The sequence below is a fragment of the Asterias rubens genome, chromosome 3 (assembly GCF_902459465.1).
Source record: "Asterias rubens chromosome 3, eAstRub1.3, whole genome shotgun sequence".
NCBI classification, from domain to species: domain Eukaryota; kingdom Metazoa; phylum Echinodermata; class Asteroidea; order Forcipulatida; family Asteriidae; genus Asterias; species Asterias rubens.
The window spans coordinates 10321194-10347770 of NC_047064.1; the positions used below are offsets into that span (position 1 = coordinate 10321194).

General features: G+C 40.0%; 1 protein-coding gene across 2 annotated transcripts; it reads right to left on the bottom strand.

Moving 5' to 3' along the window:
- Positions 1-24969, bottom strand: LOC117288157 (macrophage mannose receptor 1-like). Of its 2 annotated transcripts, XM_033768877.1 has the most exons (25): positions 24790-24969; positions 20870-20890; positions 19561-19707; positions 18423-18574; positions 17948-18059; positions 17502-17779; positions 16436-16604; positions 15419-15548; positions 13718-13866; positions 12899-13078; positions 12405-12425; positions 11059-11246; positions 10205-10269; positions 8390-8490; positions 7584-7847; positions 6076-6242; positions 5541-5646; positions 4883-5010; positions 3848-3979; positions 3346-3514; positions 2721-2987; positions 1599-1766; positions 1338-1385; positions 535-597; positions 1-493 (listed from the first exon to the last, which is right to left on the bottom strand). In XM_033768877.1, the coding sequence occupies exons 1-24, from the start codon at positions 24836-24838 to the stop codon at positions 536-538; spliced, it is 3273 nt and encodes a 1090-aa protein (XP_033624768.1). In that variant the 5' UTR covers positions 24839-24969; the 3' UTR covers positions 1-493; position 535. The 2 variants fall into 2 exon arrangements, with proteins under 2 accessions (XP_033624768.1, XP_033624767.1); XM_033768876.1 differs by having other exon boundaries at positions 1-597; positions 24790-24968.
- Between the last annotated feature and the right edge of the window lie 1608 nt (positions 24970-26577).

Below are 26577 nucleotides of genomic sequence, written 5' to 3' on the forward strand. Positions count from 1 at the left end.
TACCTCGTCGACTAACACGGTCAGCCATTTATGGGAGTACACTTTTTGACTCCCATAAATGGCCGAACGTGTTAGTTTGTACAGTAAAAGGATACCCACGCAATTTCGTGGAAAACTTGTGTGGATCATTGTATTTTACTTTTAAAACATCTTTCCAACCATATGCATTTTTTTTTTAAATGGTTACAAACGCTTTATATAGACCAACTCGTCCGATCCAAGGCAACGTGTTCCTTTAATGTGGAGTAGGCACACGCACCAGCAAAACGTCTGCTTACCACGAAATTCTGCTCTTACGGTGCCCTATAAACAACAGTTCTATGGTAAGAAATCCACGATCAATGGATCAAATTATGTCCTAATCCGTTTTAATCTATAAAGATTTCATCATAAATAAAAGTTACAAAAATGAAACACAGGACGTAGAGACTGTGAAAGGTGATATGGAATATGTGTGTTTTCCTTTTACTTTGTGGAGTCTGGCTCTTATTAATTGAGTCATGTGTTGAGGCTTGAAGGAGACGGGGAACCTCCTCTAACGTCTGATGTTCCAGATGGTAGAAACAGCAAGCAAAAGAAGAACAGTTAGTCCAGAGACTGAAAATAAAAAGTGGAGTATACATTTAGCTTGAGAATTTAGAATTTAACCTGGTGTAGGCGTTTATTGTTGACCCCTTGCACATGCGTCTCTCGCGGCGACTGATGCCACGCTCACCGTGTTGGTGGTCAATAGGCTTACGTGTAAACACCACGTCACCTAAAAATGCGCACATAACTGAATAACACACATTGACATTGACCACCAAGATGGCGCATCCAGGATTATTCTGCTGATGATGTCAGGTGAAATGGGTCAATAGCTGGCATACATCAAGGTTTGTTATACCTCGGTAACAAATTGTGAAGTTTGATTGGACGAAAACCACGAGACGTGCAACAAAAACGCATGTACATGGCGCAGCGGGTAACATAAGTTTTGTTAACTGGGGGGGGGATGGCTTCACCTAGGGACCACTTTCCCCCTGGGGTGTACAAAACACTGTAGACCCCATCACAGCGTGCAACAACTGATCATTGCGCCCACCTTTTGGAGTGTGGTCCACTCGTCATTTTGTGTTCAGTGTCTGGTTTACCCAAACATTTGGTATCCAGTGTGGCGGGAGATTCTTTGTGACCCCCCCCCCCCTTCCTGGACTATCCCCCCCATACAGCGAGTTGTGTCAAAGTTTAATCTAATATGTTATGGTGCTCTTCTTTGGTTGGTCTTAACATGCACCTTCTGTGTTTGAAGTGCCATTTTGAGTTTTCTTTTTTAAGTAAATAATGAAGATACTTACTAGATAATTGGGCAGCTCCACTGGTGCCAGTTGTTGGAGGCTTCAAAACTGTTGAGAAAGAATAGATTAAAATCATAAATTTAATTCAATATTAACAGTCAATAGCGTTAATCAGCAACTTAGATACACATGAATTTTTTTATTATTTTATCATTATTTCAAAGAGCCTCATATCTTAAAATGGCAAGGGGGCCAATATGGCATTAATTGCAATTTGCGTTTTCATACATCCCCAAAGTTTTCTACAGAAAGGCCTCTTACATTTGGGTGATTTGCATATGTAGTTGGCTGCGACAGTACAATCAGTATCCATCCAGCCTCCCTCAACATTGAGTCCAGTGCAGACATTGTCGTCATCGTCACCGTCTGGCTCGCCGTCCATCCAGTTGACGTAATCCAGGAGGGTGCGGTCCATCCAGCGATTCCTTCCTGTTTGGTTGAAATTTGGGATGAAAACTAAATAAATGAACGCTCCAACAGGTTTTTTTTAAAGGCAAATGGTTGTTGTTCCCCTATAATTGTGGTAAGTCATCTGCTGTCGATTTCACAAAGAGTTAGGACTCATCTTATCTCGAGTTAGGACGAGTTAGTCTTGAGTTAGGACGAGTAACTCGTCCTAACTTGGGATTAATCTTAAGGTCGTCCTAAGCCTAAGATTAATCCTAAGTTAGGAAGAGTTTTGTGAAACCGACGGCTGGGCCCAATTTCACAAAACTGCTTTTAAAAGCAGACAATTTTGTATATAGGCACTGGACACTATTGGTATTTACTCAAAATATCTGTTAGCATAAAAACTTACTTGGTAACGAGCAATTGAGAGCTGTTTATAGTATAAAACACTGTAAGAAACAGCTCCCTCTGAAGTAACGTAGTTTTCGAGAAAGAAGTAATTTCTGACTAAAATATTTGAAGTGAATTTGAAACCTCAGCTGAGGCGAGACCAGTTTTCTCACTTGGTGTATCTCAACATATGCATAAACTAACAGCCCTGTGAAAATTTGAGCTCAATTGGTCTTCAGAGTTGCAAGATAATAATGGGAAAAAAACACAATTGTCACACGAAGTTGTGTGCTTTCAGATGCTTGATTTCGAGACCACAAGTTCTAAATCTGAGGTCTTGAAATCAAATTTTGTGGAAACTTACTTCTTTCTCGAAAACTACGTCACTTCAGAGGGAGCTGTTTCTCACAATGTTTTATACTATCTACCTCCCCCATTACTCGTTACCAAGTAAGGTTTTATGCTCATAATTATGTTGAGTAATAACCAAAAGTGTCCACTGCAGTAAATGAATGTACAAGGTATTCTAGGCACACATCCTAAGAGGGGTCCAACATTCAATTCAAGATTTGTACCGTTAAATTTGATTTCTTCTTTTCTCACCATTCTTAGCACGGTCCAGACCCAACCACACGAGGGCGTTGCTCCCAAAGACCTTCTTGGCCTCCGCCCTGACAAAGTCCTCTTCAGCTTTGCTATGAATGCTGGGTAATCTACCGCTGAAGTCACGATTGCAAAAATAATCTCCGGAGGATAGCGGGATTTTGGTCATGTCGGTCTTGAAGTTGTAGCAGAAATCACTGTCGGGGAGGGCGACGTAGTTCCTTAGGCAACCATCTCGGCTCACCTTTGGGGCCTTAGTGGGTTTAACTAGGCGAATGGGAAAACAAAATAAATTATGTAGTTAGCTTTGAGAAGGAGCTTCGTCAAATCTAGAGCTTTGCGACTGTGGAAAAGACCCACTGCTTCACTTCTCGAGTTGTATGCCCTCTGGTCAATCCCTTTGTGCTCATGCAATGCTTCAGTAGAAATTTACAATTTCCACATACATGTAGGGTGCCCTTTTCCAAGGAAAAAATGCCTTGGTGCCCTTGTGCCCTTTAAAAAAAATATATATATATTAAAATAAATATTCTATTGAATTGAATTGAAGTATGTGTGACACTTGGAAGATGAACAAGTTTATAGACATAAAAAATGATTTTATATAGAAAGGTAAATTTCTTACTGTTAGGATACTCGCAGAAGGAGTATTTTTTCGCGCTGCAATCTCGTACGGCCCATTTGCCCCTCCTATCCACAGCTACACAGTCTCCGTTGTTATTATTTGGTTCATCGTTGTCCCATTTAGTGAAGGTTAGTGGCCAATTGTCCACCCATTCAAAAACACCAGTGTCCTGAAATGGAAAAAGTGTCAATGCCAAATGTGATTTAAGTACTACAATGAAAAAGACATCATTGATAAACAGCAAACAAATTTGGGGTAACTTTTAAAACTCAAAAGTGTACACAAAATCTGCAACGTGATTCGAGGACCAAAACTAATGCATGGTAAAGAGATTTACTGTGGGGGAGGGAAACAAAGGTAGTCGATGAAAATATTTGATTTTACTTCAGTTTGTAATGACCATATAAGAGTGGACTTCTTTTGGAACATAATGCGACTTGTGACTTGACTTGCAAAAATTTGACTTTGGACTTGACTTGAGGAAAAATTTCAAAAAACTTACCTTGTTGCGTTTTAATCCAATCCATCCTTCACCATCTGGTTCCAGCCCATCTTGATACAGAGATGCAGCAAGGAACGCCACCTCGTACTGATCATAGGTTGAGATTAAGTCAGCGCCGGCATCTTTACATTTCTACAATTGCAACAAGAAATGTAATAAACATGAAAAAGGAAGAACTATTGTTATGTCAACGTTTGTTGAGGCCCGCTTATCAGTACAAATCCATCTTCCCCACCGCAGTGAAATGTCTATCTGATGACAACAATATAAGCGCAGTTGCACCCGAGCTACGCCCGAGCTACCCCCGTTCTGTAGCGGATAAGGACTGGGTTTAGTTTATGAAGTATAAGAAAAAGCACACAGTTTCAGGGGATATTGTGTGAATCATTATATTCTACTTTCAAACTACTGTACCATTCAAAGGATCTTCATTTTATAACGAAAACATTTATAGCTCCCGAATGCAACGTGTCGCTTTGTTAGGGGTTTTTTGTTTTAGAGAGAGATACAGATCGCCTAAGATACAGATCGCCTAACATCACAAATCAGACGACCACTTCATGGGCTGTAGACCCAAACCAACTGATTTGGGGTATAGACCCAAGTCAACCAGTGGGTTACCTCTTCACAGTCCATAAGGGTGTAGGCATGGGTATCATACACTTAGATAAGAGTCTGGTTGGTAGAGCAGAATGCACTTCCTTCCAAATTGTTTACAAATCAATCACTCAATCAATCAAACATTTATTTCCACATTCAGGCTTGTGGCGGATGTCCCCGTTACAAGATTACAGAACAAAACAGGATAAAAACACTAAATAGACGAATAAATAAATACTACCCGCTACGGTAGATAACTACATAAAGGTTGATGGTTAAACAAGGCAATTATGGTTAAGTTCCTGGCTAAAGTGTCATGACCGGATAACAAGCCAATACTCTGCTGCTGGCAACACCAGAGCTTGGATCCGTGGAACTAGAACGCTCGGCTACAGCACGCCACTAAACAAGTAAAACGTAAGTAATACACATTACCTTTCTAGCATCGTCAAACGACATCATAGAGGTCTCTGCATTCAAACAGGTATCAAAATAGGAGGTGAATTTGGAATTGGGACAACTGCCTGGAGGAATTGGTGCAGGAGTGTTGGGATTGCTTGGATCTGGAAGGTAAAAAAAGAGAGAAAATTTAAAATGCTCCTATGATGACAAATGGATACAAAACGCTCTCTTAAAGGCACTTAACACTATTGATAATTACTCACAATAATTATTAGCATAAAACCTTACTTTGTTATGAGTAATGGAGAGATGTTAATAGTATAACTTATTCTGAGAAATGGCTCCCTCTGAAGTAACATAGTTTCTGAGAAAAAAGTAATTTTCCACAAATTTGATTTTGAGACCTCAGAATTAGATTTTGAGGTCTCGAAATGGAGCATCTGAAAGCACACAACTTTGAGTGACAAGGGTGTTTTTCCTTTCATTATTATCTCGCACCTTCAACGACAAATTGAGCTCAAATGTTCACAGGTTCGTCATTTTATGCATATGTTGAGATACACCAAGTGAGAAGACTGGTCTTTGACAATTACCAATAGTGTCCAGTGTCTGTAATTTCTTTGGGAAAAATAACAAACTTACAACACAATACAACGAAAAGTACGACAAGACACTTCCACATCATCCTTACCTACTGGTGCCTGGCAGAGGTAAGCTCTTTCAATAGAGCACTGTACGTCATTCCATAAACCGGCAGATTCAGCAGCGTTCATCATGACCACGCACGTATTGGAGTCCTAAATAATACAAAATCATCCAAGGTATAATAAGTGATTGTCTCTCGGTGAAACAGATGGATTGCAATAAGGGTCATCAACAGCTGTATTTGATGAAAAGTGCACACATGAAAGGCTATCAATGGCCAAGAGTTGTGCGCAGCGGGTACAACACGCTTGTACTTTTCTATTGTTTATCAAATGTGGTTTTGCTTTTGAAGAACCGATGAATTTGTTGTATAGATGGGTTGCAAAGCCTGTCATCAATCGCCATCTTTGATGTAAAACATGCACGCATGTAGGCGCTGCGTGTGACTCTTCAGCCAATGGTAGCTCTTCACGCACACACAATTCATCAAATATGGCATTCGATGACGCTTTGAGATGCCCTCCGGGTGTATAAAGCGCTAAATAAATGTCAACTATTATTATTATTATAAGAAACCTTACAGGGTCATCGATCGGCTGGAAGCTGTCCGGAGCACCTTCCATCCACTGAGTGAAGTCTAATGGAGTCTCGTCGGTCCAATGGTACTGGTAGTGGATACCGATGCTGTTCAACCCAATCCACATGTCCATCTCACGCTCCAAAACTTTGATGATTGAGGTCAAGATGGCTGGTCAAGAGAAAAAAAACACGATAACAATCACTTAGGGTTAAGAGGTTTGGGTACTTTTGGTAAGAAACATACTGAATATTGGTTTCAAATTATTTTTATTTTTATTTTGAGTGAAACAGGGACAAATTGACTATCAGTCCTGAAATTTCACCGAGACCACGGAGGCAATGGCTCCGCTGCCCTTGTCTTGGCCTTGGTGCCCCTTCAAAAGTTTGCCATAGACTTTAAGATTTGCCAATGGAAGTGCCCTTTGCCAAATGAAAATGGCCTTGCCCTGTTGACAGATGAACTGCCAGGCCTGTACTAGGCAGGATTCGGACCTGTGACCGCTGCATCTGCAGGCAAGTGCTCTACCAACTGAGCTAATAACACTATGTTGAAGATCTCATTATTGGTAAATTCATCGGATGCTTGTCCAGGGGTGGAGTTTACAAAGAGTTAGGACTAGTCTTAACTCGAGTTAGGAAGAGTTACTCGTCCTAACTTAGGACTATAGCTGTACGTTTTTGTTATCTAGTCCTAACTCTTTGTGCAATTGACCCCAGGAACCTTAGACTGCTGCACAGCCAGGGATCTAACCCAGAGTATGATGCAAACTGGGAAGCGGCAGTAAGGGATGCAACCTTTTCCTTAAACTATTGGAAGGCGCCATTACCATACATGTGCAATCTGTTGTATGTACTCAATCATACATGTACAACCCATAATAAACCCTTTATTACAAAAGGGCATCTCACTCAAGAAATACAATTGACTTTGGGATAAGTCATTTGTTGGTTTTATAGTTTATGTTGTAGTTTATAACGAATCGATTATGGTTGCTAATCAAATGATCCTAATCCTTATCCTCATATACGAAGGCACCACAAATCAGCATGAAACACTTTTGTTTAGTTAGAAAGCTGGGCGTTTTAGGTTGAAAACGCAAGCAAAAAGGGGGCACTAAATAAGTTAATTAATACGTTGTACACCGACACAGAACCTGACTCGGTGCACGCATAAATCAGTTTGGGACTAACACAGAAAAATTTACTTGAACAGGGTCCAATTTCATGGCTCGGATTACCGCCGAATTCCCCGCTTATGTGCAAGCGCCGAATTTCTGCGCTAGCCTTGTAAGCGTAGAATGCCTAGTAACGTGGAGTTCGCACGCGCAGAAGCCAAAATTCGCCGCTAACCCGTGAAATATGCTTGCTGTAAGCACAGAATTCCCTACTTCTGCAAGCGCCGATTCTGTGCTTACGGTAAGCAGAGCCATGGAATTGGGCCCTGCACTTGACCCTGCTACCTCTGGAATGTGCCTTTGATGAAGGCTTAATTGTTTACGCCACAACCCACCTTGTTCACCATAATTAGAAATAGTAGCGAGAGTTCCTCCACTCTGCTTCTGGCAATCATCCCTGGCGTCGATCCAATTTTTTCGCTCGTTGTCTTGAACACCTTTCAGAATGAAACACTTGGAGCCTAGTTTGAAGTAGTTTTTGGGGCAGTTCCCCGTGGTCGGAAGTCCAGGAAGGGGATTGATAACGGTGACTGCCTTGTTCTCTCTCTTGCATATGAAGGGAAGGATGTTTCCACATGCTGATGTTCCCCACTGTCCCTCTGTGAAGTCAAATCGAAACACAAGTCAAGACTTATTAATTTTACAATAATAATACAGCATTTATATGGTGCCATTTCCTGCAAAACATTCCAAGAAACCGGTCTTTTAAAATAATATATAATATTTATGAGAGATCGCCTTATATCACAATCTCGGAAGGCTGAAACAGGGTTACCCTCTTAACAAGGATGTATAGGCATGTTAGCATGGGTATCAAGGGAAGTGTCGTGGCCGGGCAGTTAAGAGCACTACTTTCAAGCTCTGGTGTTTCTGGTCATCCGAGTGTGGGTTCAAGCCCCAGTCGTGACACTTGTGTCCTTCAACCATTGAAGGCAGAGATGTTTCCTGTGGATGATTTTGCTTAGTGCACTACATATTTGGCAGCACAGGCTGTATACTCCCCAGGGAGCTGAGATGGTTCAAGGAATGAAATTGCCCAGTGATCAGGGTAATAATGTTGGAAGCTCTATGAGACATTGTGAATAAAGCGCTTTATAAAAACCAAATATTGTTATATTATTATTACTTGAATGACCCCTACCTTTCCAAACGAGCAGATCCGTACACTGTTCCTCTCCCTTCAAATCCCCCGGCCCTTCTTCCGGAAAGTTCTTATAATCACCAGCGTATCCATCACTCCACCTGTGGGGAAGAGAAGAACAAAGTGCAGTCAAGTTCATTAAAGAAAGAGGCTAAAATAACACATTTGATGGTTTTAATTTGTTGGTCGTCGCCTTTGTATTTTTGTATTTTTGTATTTTTTATTTTTTGATGGTTGTAAATTTCTCTGTGTAATTTGTACCGTTTATCTTTTTATGGTTCTTCCTTTCTTGTTACCATTTTATCTCCTTTCAGTGTTTTTATTGTATGATGCACACTGGAAAACAATTTTCATGTTTTTTAACGTGACGTTTATAATAAATAATAAATAATAATAATAAATAATAATAATTTCCTCTGGAAACTCACACCTGGTATCTCCAAGTAATTCCTTTTCCAAACAGTGGGTTTAATTGGACCATGCAGAGACCAGTTGGGCTGCTGATGCCACTGGCAGAAATCAGCTCAAAAATGAATTTGGTCAATACACTGTATCAGTATAGGATAATGCCCAAATTGCGCTATTCGTGGGTTTGATTGGCCTGAGGGTGATCCCTGAGGGCCATTCGTACACACGAAAGGGGCGTTCACCGAGGGCATTATGCGACTAAACCCAAACCTGTGACCTCATGCTATTGTTAAAATTGCTCCATTATTTTGCGCGAATGGTGCGATATTGTTTAATTTTTAAGTCAATTGTTTGTATGTACAGTATTACGCAATGTGGACAGTTTGATCGTTTGCAAGATGGGTGTTGTACCAATCGCGCCATTCGTTCAAAATAATGGAGCGATTTAACAACAGCATGATGTCACAGGTGAGGCTTAATCAAGAAATATACCACAAGGGAAACTGACTGGGCAATACTCAATGTTTGGGTTGAACAAAGACAACGGAACAGGATTTGAATCTATATGAACCTATGAGTGAGCTACCCAAGTTCATGATACAACTAAAGCAGCAAAACAGTGATCACCTTCATTAAGCGGATGCAACTTTTTGGGGGGGAATCTGGCTAGTTAATTTTAATTACCGGTACATTTTTTGAAGAAGAATCGACAAAGTTACTAAAAAGGGATTAGAACCTGTGACTTATGGATTAACCACTTCACACTGGATGACATATTTTGGATGATGTTTTTGATTTGTTTTCTTTTTCTGACAGACGGACGTTTGCCGTGGGGGAATAACGGCTGACCTTTTCACACTTTGATCGCTTTACCCCCTGATCTTCCTCCTGGTCTTCCCCCCTGTCTGCGCTGGCAAATGGGCATACCCCGAGGAATAGCCATCCCTGCTCTGGAGTAGGGGTAAGCGGTAGAACCTCCAAGGCCCAATTTCATGGCTCTGCTTACCGTAGGCACAGAATCTGCGCTTATGGAAGCAGGGACTTCTGTGCTTACAGCAAGCGTATTTCACAAGTTAGCGGCAAATTTTGGCTTCTTTGCGTGCATACTCTACGTTACTACGCATTCTACTAGGCAAGGCTAGCACAGAAATTCGGCACTTGCAGGTAAGCGGGAATCGTGATCGTAAGCACAGAAATCGGCGGTAAGCAAATTGGGCCCAGGTATTCTTGAAAATGTGCAAACCCTGTGGAATAGGGACACAGAGTGCAAGTGCACGGCGGTACCTGTGTGGTAAAACAAGTACAGGGGCCTCCTCCGGGGGTTTTATTTCACAGGGATATAGTGTGAAAAGGGTTTATTTGTCATCATCTTCTTTATAAATTATTTTTACTCGAGGCAACACTCACAAAAACTCTCCAGATTGCTGCTTTTCTCTCAGACCAATCCAATAGCTCTGGGTTAAGCCGTAGGCCTGTAGTACAAGAAATTAACATTCAGTTAATTAAAGGTACATTATTCCTTCAAAGGCACTGGACACTATTGTTAATTACTCAAAATAATTGTTAGCAAATGGAGAGCTGTTGATAGTATAAAACATTGCGAGAAACAGCTCCCTCAGAAGTAAAGTAGTTTTCGAGAAAGAAATAATTTTCCACTAAAATATTTTAATTTGATTTTGAGACCTCAAGTATTAGATTTTGTGGTCCTGGGCTCAAGCATCTGAAAGCACACGGGAATGGGTTTTTTCTTCCATTATTATCTCGCAACTTCGACTACCAATTTAGTTCAAATTTCTACAGGTTTTTTATCTTGTGCATATGTTGAGATACACCGATTGAAAAGAATGGTATTTGACAACTACCTATAGTGTCCAGTGTCTTTAAAGCCATTGTACACTTTCGGAACAAAACAAAAAATTTAAAGTATTATCTCCCTAACTCCGATGACCAATTGAGCCTAAATTTTCACAGGTTTGATATTTTATATATAAGTTGTGATACACGATATGTGGGCCTTTGGACAATACTGTTTACTGAAGGTGTCCAATTGCTTTAAAGGCAAGAGAATAATGAAAGAAAAACGCCCTTGTTGCACAAATTTGTGTATTTTCAGATGCCTAATAAAAGGCTTGAGGCATTAAAAGTCTTTTAATTTACCTCAACGTCTCGGTAAAACTATCAAGTCCAGGCCTCGGCACGGGTTGAAAACTAGTTCAAAACCTCTTCACCACACAGTGATTCCCTTAATCAAACATACTTACCAGCTTGCTGACTAAGCTCTGCTCCTCATCACTTTGGATCGACACCAGGTAAGCACCTTTGGACCTACATGCGTTCTCTGCTTCATTCCAGGTGGCACGTCTGGGAGAGACGAGCGCCATACTAGGAAGGTAGCAAAAGTTGCCCTCAGCTACTAGTTGATTCTCTGTGTCACCGACGCATTGTGTTGCTGTATTGGAGACATGGATTTATAGGACATGGATTATAAGTACGACCCAGGGTGTAAATTAAGAAAATAATAATATTGGTCACTTATACTGCACCGGTATCCATCTTTGAGATGCTCATGACGCAGCGACACAATTCAATACAAATCCAATAAAACTTTATTGTCCCTGCATTGGAAATTCCTTTTTGGATTTGTTTTGCTCGAAAAACATATGCCAACATGGGTAGTACGTGTGTACACTTTGTCCTAGGTTGGACACATAACTCTTTGATTGCGAAATAAGATCTTATGCGCATTTAACATAACTGAATACGGTTACTGTATCTGTATCCTTATCAATAAGAAACCTCTCTAATAATCACTAGTTCTTATATAGTGCATTTTACAATAACGTATCAATGGGCTTTTTATTAGTGCCGTGGGCCCAATTTCATGGCTCTGCTTACCGCCGAATTCTGCGCTTACGATCACAAATCCCCGCTTACGTGCAAGCGCCGAATTTCTGCGCTAGCCTTGTAAATGTAGAGTGCCTAGTAGCCCGGAGTAAGCACGCGCAGACGCCAAAATTCGGAGCTAACCCGTGAAATACACTTGCCGTAAGCACAGAATTCCCTGCTTCCGTAAGCGCCGATTCTGTGCTTACGGTAAGCAAAACCATGAAATTGGGCCCTGGTTATTGGGCCAATGTCGACACTCCTTAAATTTTTCTCAGCTCCCTGGGGAGTATACAGTCCAGCCCTGTAGTGTCATGTCATTCCAAAGGCTTTTTTTAAACACAACATCACTGACATGCAATATGAAATTGCAAGAAAAAGGAAATGGCCGATCTCAATTAACTGTTGTACAATGTTTTCCAGTTTTCTAAGGCACTGTTTGAAAAGTGAAAAATGGAAATCAACTGATCAGTTGAAAAGTTGCATGCATATGAGCCTCTACCCTTGCAATTACCAGTTTATCACCCTGGGTGAAGAGACGCATTTATAGTAATTTACTTCAAAAGGCACCCGTCACAAATCAACAACAGTAAATATATCACTTTGGTTGGTAACATTTTACTCATGAATTAGCTCAATACAGTTCATTTTATTTTGCAGTTTGAGTTAAATTTATTCAATCATGAAATAAAACTAAAAAAGCGTTTCAAATAAAAATACTTACATTTGTAACCTCCCCCAGATTCTGAAACAAAGGAACAAAATTGGAAGAACAAAATTGTAAAAACACTGCAACTTAAATTTTGACACTGCTAGCAAACCATGTAACAGAGATAACTACTTCACAGCGGTATTTTGAAGCAAAACATTCATGCTCACCCTAGATAATATTTTTTTCAGAACTTTAGAGTAATCATTTTCCATATTTCCTTGAGAACAAATCCCAGTGCTAATTATTAGATTACCTTTGTTGTCATTATTATTTTGTTTGTACATAAGTACATATCGCTTTGAAACAACTCTTGCAAGTATCTTTTATTATCAAATATTATTTAAAAGTTAATAACAACATAATCAAGCATAGTGCCAAATGAGACAAAATAAAAACCAAACACAAAATATAAAAATACGTCAACAAAAACTGATTAATACAAAGCCATCACATGTTTTTTTCACAGGGACCCAAAACAGGGAATTGCAAAAAATAACCTTACTCACGTTTTCTCAGTTTACAAGCATACTGATACTTAGTATAGCATACATCATCTTTCCACGCTCCCCCAGAGGCCGTGGACATAGCGGTGCAGAATTCCAGAGCGCCCTCTCTGTTCCCGTCTGGCTCTCCTTTGGTCCACAAGGCGTAATTGTACACGGATTCATCAACCCAACCAAACGTTCCTGAAAGGCAAAGAAGACAATATCAAAAATAATATTACAGGCATTTGTATAGCACACTAACTAACCAAGGAAAGTACCACAGCGATCTCCACGCAATTAAAAACAAGCAAAGATAAATAGACAGATTTAAACAAATCAACTGAACAAGTGACCTTTTAGAGAATAGACCGATCGGGTTTACATGAGCCTCTCAAATGCCATTCTGCACAAGTCTGTCGCGCGCGCCAAGCATACACGCATGCATGACAGACTTAATTTGTTTGCCTTTTGGTGGCGCAAAAGGGGTTGTGATTGGTCCATACGCAATGGGGCTGAGCTCAATGGATCGGTCTAATCTTAAAGATTGCTAGTGAGCTAGAGTGGCGGATGCTGTATGGAAAAATGTTCAGGAGATAGGGGGCAGCAGCATGGAAGCTTTTTTCCCCAAGTAGTGGCGCATGTTTTTGGAATAGACCCTGAACTTGGGAGACTAGTGAAAAAAAAAACATTTGTGAATGAGAATAAAAGATTAGTGACTCGTTCTTAAATGGCTGTTTAAAACTTACATGGTCGGGCCTTCATCACACGGCCATGACCCTACCTGTTTTTAACAGCCGTTTAAGAACTTGTTGCCGCTCTTTTATTCCCTTTATGAATTACCCCAATCCCCTGCTGTATTCTGCTGTCTCGTCAGCCCAATCCACATGTAGTTGTCAGTTCCTGATGGATGTCTAGAGTTTGAATAAACAAACTGATTCTCCGATACTGAAGAGATGCTCACAAGGGAAGCACCATGTTCTTGCATACAACTGAGGAGTTAATAAAAACAATTTTTTTTAAAATTCCACACATAAGAGAATAGAGAAATACACATACGTTAACTTAAGCCCGGTGCATACTTCCTGCGAATGCTGATGAGAAGCGAATTTTTACGTCACAAGTTCACAGCGAATATTCGCAACAGTTGACTTGAGCTCACCTCCTGCGAAAACAGCCATATGACGTCAAAATTTGTAACCAATTGCCTTCACAGGAAGTATGAACCGGGCCTAAAATCGCAACCTGTGACAACACAAAGTGACCTAAGCAAGAAAAGCCCGGCCAAAACATAACACATGCCCTGCCAATATTGTGCTCTCATTGGCTGAAACATCTAATTTGTGACCAATCAAATCACTTTCCCCACTAAGCAATGCTGATTGGTTGCTGGCCCGGTCCTGCATCCACCAAACCAATATAAATATAAAATTTTTAGTAATGAATGAAAGGGTGCCTCATATGTGAATTAAGTCACTGTATATATGATTTGAAGTCTCCCGAACAACTGATAAATCTACTCCGCGGTAGTAGAATACAGAAAGACAGTTCTCTAACAACAAACTCTACTTGGCAAGTTAATCACTGTAGCTAGCAAGCCTGAGGGAAACTGTAAACGGTGCTTGCTATGTGAACCAAGCAGACTGAGCAACTAAGGAGCATCACTTTATATATTCTAGAACTACATTTTTTAATCATTAAAGTTACTAAAGAATTGCTAAAGTGGATTTCACTTCTGCTTAGTGTCTTTGAACCCTCTGCTTCTGGCTGAAACCAAAGTCACAATTAGCTTGTGATGGGTTTGCGAGTTGTTTGCGACGGGTTTCTAGGCATTTTCTGCATGGGTCCCGCTGGACTTATTGCGGCTGTCAGGTGATTTAGGGGAATAAGACGGGCATCAATTTACTTTCTAAACTTGATGCAGCAATTCGCATCACAAAGTGATTGCCAATAAATGGAATGATGCCTGGCCGATGTGAAAATTTGGTCATCGAAATTGCAAGAGAAAAATGAACCTAAAAAACACCCTTGTGGCACAAAATAATTTGTGTGCTTTCTTTTATTATTTCAGTGAGAATTTACCTCTTTCTCAAAAACTACGTTACTGTAGTGTCCAGAGTGTGCTGTTTCTCACAATGTTTTATACTATCAACACCTCTTCAATGCTTGTTACCAAGTAATTTTATGCTTATACAACTATTTTGAGTTATTTCCTATAGTGGCTTGTGCCTTTAAACCATTGAGTTATAGATAAGAACTGGAGGGCGCACTGGCCTTTATGCGCTACCCGTCATGCGCACAGACAGCCATTTTGTAAGTTGACAAAACAGGCATCGCACAGCGTGTGTTTGTATGGCCATTTTGTAAGTTGACAAAACAGAATGGCGTATAGCATTCAATAAACACAAACTCCAACGTGTGTTTCAAATTCAACGCGCGTACATAATGGCGCGCGCGTCTCCTTGCAGTGCCGTCGCGTTTGTGGAAGAAGCATCACCAGTGCGCCCTCTAGTTCTTATATATAACTCTATGCTTTAAACTTACTTGAAGTTGGCTTCACCCCACTGGGCTTCAGTACTGGGGAATAAGTAACAGTAGGAGCCAAAGGATACCCAACTAGCATCAGTAGGACATGGGGTATCAATGTCAGGGGGTGAAGTTGGAACTAGAAGATCTACAAGAATAACGGTGGAAAACAAAAGTGACATGTTGACAGTATTCATGAGTTGCTCGAGTACACACCCCCAACCTAAGACCCCCTTCAATATTGTACCTTTATTTTGTTCTGCAAATCTCAGGAACTCTTTCATTATTTCCTTCTTTTTTTTGTTGCTTTATTTTGAAGTTCGTTGTTTTGATTGCTTGAGTGTTGAGGTGTCTGTTTTTTGTTTGGTTTATTTATTTATTTATTTTTCATTTATTTATTTATCATTATTACTTTTTTTTCTATTTGAGAGGGAGGGGGGGTACTTCTGCGTTAAAGTATGGGAACATTAAGAGTGGATGTCGTCTGCTACATATCAACCATGGTACAGCAGTTCAATTAGCTTCCCTGGGTCGACCCCGATGTGGCGTATTTAATTTTTTCCAGGACGAACGTGGGCACATAATTACCCCACAATCGTCCTGGAGAAGAAAAAAAATACGCCACATCGGGGTCGACCCGCAGGGAAGCTTATCGAACGCACCCAGTATCAGACCATGACTATTCCTAGTTGCGAGATAATAGTGAAAAAAAAAAAAAACTTGCTGTCAGATTCTTGATTTCAAGACCTCAAATTCTAAATCACATTCGTTGAAAATAACGTCTTTTTTAAAAACTGCATTACTTCAGAAGGAGCCGTTTCTCACAAAGTTTTATACTATAGACAGCTCTCCATTGCTTGTTACCAAGAAAGGTTTTGTGCTAATGATTATTTTGAGTAATTACCAATAGTGTCAGAACACTACTCCAAGAGAGACATTCACATTGGGTTACCCCACAAACCTCTCTAATCATTCTTCAACCATGCAAAGTTTCAAATCCGACTTAACGATTTACTTATCGATGTGCTAACTTACGTGGGAAGTCATATCTGCAAACATACGCTGACTTGTCAAGGCAGGTGGTTTCATCCCAAAAGCCCTCTTTGTTTTCCTTGACGCATCCTTCTCCCGACCCGCCACTGGGCTCATCAGGGCCCCAGTTGGTGTACACTACTGGGTAGCCACTTTGCCATTCGAAAGCACCCTAGAAAGATTACAGCATTATTATTACGTTAAAGTAATGGAATAGAAGAGTGGCGACAAGGTTTTAAAATGTAGTTAAAACCAGCAGGGTCACAGCCGGATTAAGCCCAAGTCGCACAGGCCCCATTAACAAGAACAATAATGATAAAGATGCAGCCCCGCGATTGGTTAAACTGCTCCACGCAGAATACGCCCACGCTTATTCAACCAATCAAGGGTGGCATTTTTTTTGTTCTCGTTTTCGTTCTCGTTATCCGGGGCCAGTGTGTGGCTGGGCCTTTACCTTTATCCTAGCCTCATTTGGGTCCAACCCACTTTGTATATTTGGCCCGAGCACTAGGCTGCGCCGAGTAAATCAGTCTCGTACCAACCAGTTGTAACAATTGATAGTAATGCTGTTGTGAAGGGAGCCAGACAAGGCCTGTTTTGTTTTAGATACTTTGAAAAGTTAGCTCTCAAAAATCATTTGATTTCCCAAAATTGCATATGACGCTCAACATATGCGCGCAGACTAATAGGTTTTATATACAGTACAGTATGTATTGCTGCTTTATGCGTAAATTTGCGGGCACATAGGCTTGCACACCGGGTATATGCTTAAATACTCCTCACCCTGTGAATATTGCACATTTAAAAATGGCCATGAGGTATCCTCTTAACCAAACATCCAATAAATCTACTCAGCGGTAGTAGAATAAAGAAAGTTATCTTATGAACAAACTCTACCTGTTAAGTAGATACACACATGGTGTTACCACAAACCACAAAATATATTGATACCTCACCATGCTATGCCTCAAATCATATATATCTAGCTGTGTATGGTTATCGAACACCTAAAAATCTTCATGTAAAAACTACACCCACACACTAAAAATTTATTTGCAAAGTCACTTACCTCTGATCCTTTCTTGAAACCAATCCATGCAGAGTCAACATTCTTAGCATACATTATGACGTTCAACAACGCGGAGTCATATCCATCGACGAGGGTCGCTAGGCTCACATCCAAATCTGATGAACCAGCATATTTGTTACACTCTAACTGCGCTTCGTCGAATGTCTTGGAATCCAAATCCGTCTCTCCGAACACACCGAAGCACGACGTCCCGTACGCCGCAAAGTTAGTCAGGCACTGCACACCTGGTTGGGGATAGTTGGTGTCTGAATCCGGATCTTAAAAGATGACGAAAAAGACGGAAAATAACGTATTGGCAGCAGTAGAAGTCCAACGGCTTAACGTCCAATCGGAAAGATGAAGCAAAGTTGAAGTGTCTTGCTTAAGGACTCAAGTGTCACGGCTGGGGATTAGTAGCCACTATTATTATTATTAACTAGACCTACCTAGAGGCATACTGCAGATGAACAAGTGGGATTCTGAGCAGGGCACATCATACCAGCGACCAGGTAACTGATAGTTGCTATTATCCAAGACTACACAAAATTCCTTGTTTGTCTGGAGAGGCAAAAGAAAAACGGTAACCAGCAAATCCAATAACACTTCAAACATAAGAACTTCATTTTGCAAAGGTCGTGGGTTCAAATCCCACCCGAGTAATATGCCAGTGGTTTTGTTTCACTCCCCAAGACAGATACAATAAAAAGTCAGCCTAGAGAGTCACTGTATTTCCATCAAGAATGGCAAATCCATCCACGTTTAAGGATGTGACAGTAGAGGTACCTACTACATAATCCCTGGCCTAAACATTCACAAATTGACACCACAGAAGGCGTTTTTGGCGACATAACTGTTTTGATTTTCAACCCACTTTTTTTCAAAATTAAAATGAGAAATTTAAAGAAAAAAATGTTATATTACCAGGTAAACGTTGCCATCAGGTTCGTTAACGGCCCATCGCTGGTACGAATAAATCTCTCCATTTGGATACTGGAATGAGGGATTTTCCGGCGTTTTACGAAGACCGATGTAAACATCCCCACTGACGCCTTTCATCAAGCTCACGATAACAGCTGTATTGAAAGTTATTGGAGAAAGGAAACTTTTTCAGGGGTGAGAGTCATTCCTAATGAAAAAGTCTGAAACTTGGATAAAAATTCAAAGATAAGTTGGAATGATACCATTTCTACCGTTTGGTAACCCCTGGGGTTATAGATTCCAGGAGCTTTTGGAAACAGTATCCAAGGCACCAGAAAAGTAGACAAATGAGCAGGATTTCTTTATTTGTGTAAACAAATGTTGTCTGATTTTCTTCACCAGGCAGACATAAGAAGTCTGAATTCAGCCAAAAGACTGAACAATCTCATCCCTGCTTTTTATGCATGTCAATATTGTAAATGAAAAACATTGGGAAAAAAAACATAAACTCTTCGGCACTTCTCGTACTAGGAACCTTCCTCAATTGAAGAAACAAAAACCAATTTGAGTTTATTTAAGATCCTTGCTGCCTCAATACTCCAAAGTCAACCAATATGAGTTTATGTTGGATCACTCACTTCAAAATCAACCAATATGAGTTTTAATCTTCCAGTACGCGCTAATCCTCCAATCAGATGCTCGAATCGGAGTGTGATATCAGATGATAACCTACTCCCAGTTTTCATATTACACTCAGATCTAGCGTATTGTGAGTGTGAATGTATCACGCTCAGCATACGATCTGTGCAAAATTTACATTCTAAACTTTGAGCGTGCAAAACCCCAAAACAAAAACATAACCTTACCTTTATTGACTTAATGAGGCTGGAGGATAAATTCATTACCACACTCGCGCTCGTTGAACACGGAAAAAATATAGCGCGCCTGCGTCCCGTCGAGTTGGGTACGGGACGCAGAAGCGCTATATTTTTCCGTGTTCCATCCATTGCTAGTATGATAACTTATAATGTTGGATCAGTGATGTTGCTCAGCACTCCTAGCAATTTACATTGTGCATCCCAGTATGATGTACTGCCTCAATCCTCCTGCAACACCGAGCAAATATCTGACAAAGTCTTACCTTGTGTGATGTAGTCATTAACCACTGCAAGTGTAGCTCTGGCATCATTAGCCTTACACTGTGCATTAGCCGCTGTCCATACTGCAGGGGTATCCGTAACAAGCTGGAAACACTTGTCTCCGATGTGGTACCATGTCGCAGGACAGCCTAAACAGCAGCAACAAAAATTTAGGTTAACTTTTTAAGAGTTTTGATACCTTTTGTGGACAAAGTTTTTGACAATGACATGAATATCTACTCACTGTGGATGAAGATGTATGTAATATAATATACCTACTATAAGAAGCTTCAGCTTCATTAGTCTTCAAGTTTTTGAGGAAGAGTGAAAGACACATAGCAATGCTTTTCAGGAGACTCACGTAAATCCGGAAATAATTTGTGTGCATTTGTTTACTCATTTCTCAAAAACTTTGACACCTCTGCAACTCATGTTTTAAGGGAAGCTTTCTAACATCATTATCTTTAAATCTGTGCGGGTTTGTGTTTTGTGTCGTACAAAAAGTACCCAAACCTTTTCATTCAAACACAGACAAGTTCCAAGGCAAGACTACCAAGCCTCTCACAGGCACATTTTATGAAAGTATTTGCATGGTGGAAATACAATAAACAGAGATGCAACCAGGTGTTGAAAAAAAAATCTGAAATATTTTGTGGTGACGTTTTGGACACTTAAACCACCCCCACCTCGCAGACCTGCCAACATTGGTATCCCAGAAATAGGGACAAACCTGGACAGATTTTTTTTTTTGTCAGGGAGGTGAACATACGGAAACTGTTTACTTTACCATTTTGGGGGTCAAACAATCGTTGGGTCGCAAACATTTTTTCATTTTGGGTCTTGATGATACTTTTTTCGTCAACAACCATCTTTATGGGTCTGTGATTTGAGGATTGGTTGTATTAAAAACTTCTTTTGCAATAAATAGTTTGCGGTTTAAGGATCGGTCAGCAACGCACATTGGGAAAGCATATAGAAAGGTTTGCGGTAACACCATGTAATGATAATCTCTAAATGAGTTGGGGTGGTTCTCAGCTTTCTCCGGAAGACGATCAGAGTATACTGATCGAAACGTCGAGTTTAAACCAACAGGTCTTTTCAGGACCACCCCAACTCATTACAAGGTGTTACCGCAAACTTTTCTATTGTGAGATGAGTTAACACTTTTTTTGTAAGTGCATGGAAGTGAATCCAGAGTTCTTTAACAGACTTCTGTAAAATAATAAAACAAACTACTGTATACATATTTCATATAATTACTTGAAATTAAATTTAAGACAAATTGTAGAAACCAAGAGTTGCAAATCTTACCTAAACCAAGTACAGATGGAACTGCGAAACAAAAAACAAACAAAACATGAGATTAGTATGATTTTTTTTTTTAAAGTAGAGACATAGATTGATTTTTGTCAAGCTATGCTATAAATCACAATTATAAAGAGTTATACAACAGTAACAAAAACACTGTGAAAGTTTCAACTGATAATAGTGAATAGGCCAATATGCTGAAGAAAAAAAAATTATTTTTCAAAAATATATATCATTGGACACGTTCATGATGTACAAAAATTCAAATGTCACAAAATAATTGTAAACAACTGAACATAGCAAGTTACTGGTTCTACCCTTTTTGTTTGCAACTCTGTCTGTTTTAACTGAACTAGCTAGCTGCGGTGTGGGGCAAGCATACTCCTAGAACTATTTCGGTTTCGTTCAGCTATCGGCTTATGGGATGGGAGACGATATACATAGCCGGACGAAACCTAAACAGTTCTAGGAGTAAGTAGGGCAAGCAGAAGGGGTGGTACTTTTTACTTGTTGAATACCGGACACTTCGTCACCTCGCAAACTCAGCACTGGCAAACTCGGCACCTTGCAAACTCCGGACCCACTCTGCACCAATAATGTCAAATGTCAGACAACTTGTCTGTCGGACAACTTGACCATTCCAACAACTCAACGGTTGAGACGGCTTGACTTGCGACAACTCGACTTTGTTTTTTGAGATAAACTCAACGGATGCATGGTCAAGACAAGTTGACGGTTGAACAGTTGATCTCCGTTACTGACAATGTCACTCGTGTAAACATGTCAGTGACATTTTTACATGAGTTTCCTAACCCTTACCCGAAAATCTCGGCGGCCCAGTTGCTGGGACGTCTGGGTTTCAGACAAGTTTATACGGATCGCAAAATTTAAACCCCCCCCCCCCCCACCCCTGCGGGGGTCTTTCGGTGAAGTGAACAGTTGACACCCGCTTTATAAACAAAAATGAACGAATTGTTTTCTTGAGCTTTTTTCCCTCTTTGTAGATTAAACAATTTCGTAGCATCCTTTTGTTACTGCTTTACTTTTCAGTTCAGAGAAAAGAAAAGTATACAAAATGCGCCGTACTCCTAGAACTGAAAGGTTCGTTCGGCATTCGTCTACGATCACCACGTGGAGACGATAATTATAGCCGAACGAGTAGCCCTACACGGTGGAAAAAGAGTGGACATGATGACTTGTTTCCTATTGATAGAGCAAAGCGGGTTGACATTTTTGGTTTTCCAATTTTGGCAATTACCCAAAGACTCAAATTCACGTTTTTAAAGGCACCGGATGTGGGTCAAAGACCACTCGTATGCTCACATATAGTTATCCAAGCAATCCCCAATACTAATGCGTAAAATAAATGACAAAATGGGCTCCCCAATAGTCATCGAATTTGCAAGAGAATTATAAAAGAGAAAAACACAATCTTTTTTGCACAAGTTTGTGTGCTTTCAGATGCATGAGAAAGGCTTCATCTGCCCTGAAGTTTATCTCGGATTAAAAAAAAGTGAGTTCTGAAAACAAACAAAACTCAGTGGAGAACGTTTCTCACACTGCTTATGTTTCACTTAGTTTCCCTGTTCATGTTTGTTGTGTTGTCATTTAGCCTTCGAGAAAGACTCTGCTAGGGTCGAAACGTCAGGCCATTAACTATTTTTTGCAACTAATGAACAGCTCCCACTCCGTTGCTCGTTACAAGGTTTTTTTTTGCACTAGTAACATATTATTTTGAGTAATTACAAATAGTTTCCATCTCTCAAGGCCAATATGGCATAATTCAGTCACTATAAATATCGCCACAACTATATAAAGTATATTATATTTAATATGTCGTGTGAGTAGGCCAAGTTGAATACCGCACAGAAATGATGACGTAATCCAATTTGCCCCAGCCGTAAACACACTGTACCATGCCGTCCCACTGCCCTTCAGTTTATGGGGCGTTTTGATCATTATTACTTGTTAGATATTGTCTCAGAGCTTGTGCAAAGTGATTAGCACTTGAACTTAGAACTGTCCCATTACTGACTGGTGCATGCAACAAAGCTTATTGAAAACATTTGCTGAGCTGCTGCAGTTTTTGAGAAATCAGTAAAACAATGTCACGAGAATAATTTTCGTCCCAGTGATCGTGATACAACAATTATTTTTGCATGTAAAAACGTATTTTCATGACATTGTCTTACTCATTTCTCAAAAACTACAGCACCTTAGCAACTAAAGGACCGCTTTCCGCTATCATTATTTTCAAACGATGTAAGTTTAATAAAACTGTGATAGTTGTGTTACAAACTGCCCATATCTGCACCCATTTTATAAAGATCCCTAATGGCTTTGACGTCACGAGTGGTCTTGAATTGCCCATTTCTTTCTTGGTCGATAATACTTGTGCTTTAAATGAGGTTGCCGACTAAACTTTACCCCGTTGTACACCCATTTAAACGAGCTCTTCCAAGCTCCTGGCACAGCATACATGCAGTTTCGTTGTTAATTCCCCCTTTGGCAATGGTCCACAATCAGGGACCGAGGTTACAAGTTCATCTTGTAATGAGATAGCCTAACTGTGTGTGTAAACACACTGTACCATGCCGTCCCACTGCCCTTCAGTTTATGGGGCGTTTTGTTAGACATTGTCTCAGAGCTTGTGCAAAGTAATTAGCACTTGAACTTAGAACTGTCCCATTACTGACTGGTGCATGCAACAAAGCTTATTTGTACCCCTTAAAGTTGGTAACAGTCCCAAAGTTTTTTTGAGAATAGGGGCGTTGTCCTTTTGGGCACTGGCAAACCTCCTCCCCCCCCCCCAACACTCGGAATCCTACGGCTAACCGCGGAACATTGCAATGGATATTAAAGTATTGTCGTCGAGCTAACTCAGAATTTCTTGATTGTGTTGCCAGCTTAGTATTTATATCATCCCTTATTATATTTGACGGGAAGACCATCTAAACACACAAACAAGTGGAGTGCACTTGGTACAACAGAATAAAATATTGACAGTTTACCATGGACTAATACTTATGAATACTTTTGGCTCATTGTAGGCAAATGTTTCTTTAAACGCTTTATAGAGACGAAGAACTTAGAAATAACAATTATTTGCAAAGACTTTCGGTCGAGGTCATCTTCAAAACTATTACTCAGCTTGATTGTTTCGATTATCTCGGGCACAAAGGGAGACCAAACGTTTCTGAACTCAGAGGAACACTTACTAAGACAATTGCGAATTACAACCCGCAAGCTTTGTCTGTCTTCCAGGCTTCATTGTTTTAACAATGAATTGTTCCTCCTCCAAGTTTGATGAGGGAAAGGGTTTATTTATGCATATTTTGGCTATAGGGTAGGGTTTTCGTTATTGTTTTTTGAATGTGGCTCAAATGTCTATATGTGTACGTTTTCAACTCCACTGGAACCCGATCGTCTGATTGATACTAATAACTTATATGGGCAGAGCATTGATGCAGATTCGTCAACCTTCCTTTCGCGTATATGAAAACAAACTTCAAGTTTTGCAAAGTCGTTAACGATATGTTGGTAATAATTGGTCAATAAGGCCTACCACTCACTTTTTGTAAAATAGCGATTCAACTTACTTATTCTTTTTAAATCTCATTATTGTAATGTTTTGAAGTAGGCCTATTTATCAGAAATACTCACAAGACAAGTGAATGAAAACATAAAAAACCCATTCATGTTCATACGTAAATTGTTTTTATCATTGTACTTTTATTTCTTATATATTCCGCTTTTTCTAACAGCTTAACCTTTTTTAATCAAAGTCTCGTATTTCACCCATGAATAAGTTCGTAATTGGCCCCAGTATTTTGGGTGGACGCGACTTGGTGTTATTTTGACCAAAGCATATACTGCATAAATGAAATTATCCAAGAAACTTATTTTATATATTAAAAACTTACCTGTTGCCGTGAGGGCTAGGACACCCAGCAAGCAGTGGAGGAGAGCCATTGTCTTACCCTGTCCTTATTTGAAATGGTGCAGCAGACAATGGATGGATACATGGCCTCGACTATGGTTTTATTCTACATTCACGCCCAGAATCTTTGTACCATCACATCCCAGCCAAGATGGTAACTAATTAACCAGAGACTGCCATTAATATCAGTCAAATCTGAAGATAGCATTTTGTAGTTGTTGTCGCCGTTTTTACAAAGTCTGAATTCGGACTTTGAAAATGTCAGTACAGTAGCTTAATTGAGATATGAAGTGCCGATTTGGGCAAAATGGTAAATATTCATTGTGAACAATGGATAAGAGGAACTTGAGCTTTGTACGAAAGACACTCCCAAACTGAACCGGAAAAAAAAAGTTTCACACAAACACGGTATAACCTTAACGTATAATGCTTGTGAATGGAAGCGTACAATTTATAACTCTTTCCTGCACCGATTTCAAACGCATTACTATAAGCAGCACCCAAGTTCACTGTAACCAAAAACATCTAAAACCCCATGTTAAAAAAAAAACATATAATATTATGTGGAACTTATTTAACTTAGTACTTGCTGTATAATATGCTGTATAAATATGACATAGGACAACTTTGTGATTCAATTGCCGCCGGCTTGCCGACTGTGATGCCTCCATCACAACCAAATACTATAGCTAGGTTCTATGAGCACCTTTACCTCCCCATTATGACACAAATAGTGATCGATATGTGGCATGATAGTGTACCCTGCCCCTGTGTCTGGAAACTTTATAAGTAGGCATATAGGAAGTGTGTTATGGGAATATGGGGGGGGGGGGGGACACACACCATCTACCACATACTGGGCGTGGTTGAACCTTAGGATGCATCTCATGAAAAATCGCACAGTAAGATAGTCAAAGATGTTCCAGTTTGTTCAACTTTAGAAAGGCGAAAATGTGAGAACATTACAGCAATACGACACTGACAGATGAACTACACATCGTGCCTTTTGGGTGGGCTATGACAAACCATGTCATTTTGCAAACCTGATCAGTGTATAACTTGGTCAGTGCACTCTTGCACTGGCCTACAAGAAGGAAAATAAGCGTAGGGTTTCTTTGATTAGTTTATATTAACATTAACAAACGACTTATTTATCAAAAACTCAAATCAAAAAATGGATGTGACATGACGCTGTTTTAAAGTTGAACTTAGTCATGGTTTTGTGGAGCGATGACTTCAGTGCAGTTATCAGTTCAATTGTTAATTTCTGAGTTCAAAACCAACGCACTACATGTCAAGCTATTTTGTACAATATCCACGTCACTGCTACATGTGTATTTTGTGGAGTTAGACAATACCTGCAGTGGCAAACAATACAATCTTTTTGGACAGAGAAGTGGTCAAGTTTACGCTCCAATCGATATCCAATCAGAAGTTGCTACACTCTTGCCCAAAATTAATCTTCACAAAAGACATTTACTCAAATTGCAATATTTTGGAGCATTTTCTTCATTACATTCTTCATTAGCATGTTGGTCCTATATATTTTCTTAAAGACTCGGGAATGCTCTTGTAAGTTCAAAAAAATAAATCTATTGGCTAAAATTGGGCAAATCAAAGTTAAATGTTTCACACAAAAAAGTATTGTTAATCATGGACTCTATGCCACATGACGTCATTTCGAGTATGGTGCCCTCGATTACAGGTCAAAAGAAGGTAGCTCATTGGCCACCAGTGAGCCGCGCATTGTTTCATCATGATGACGTCAATG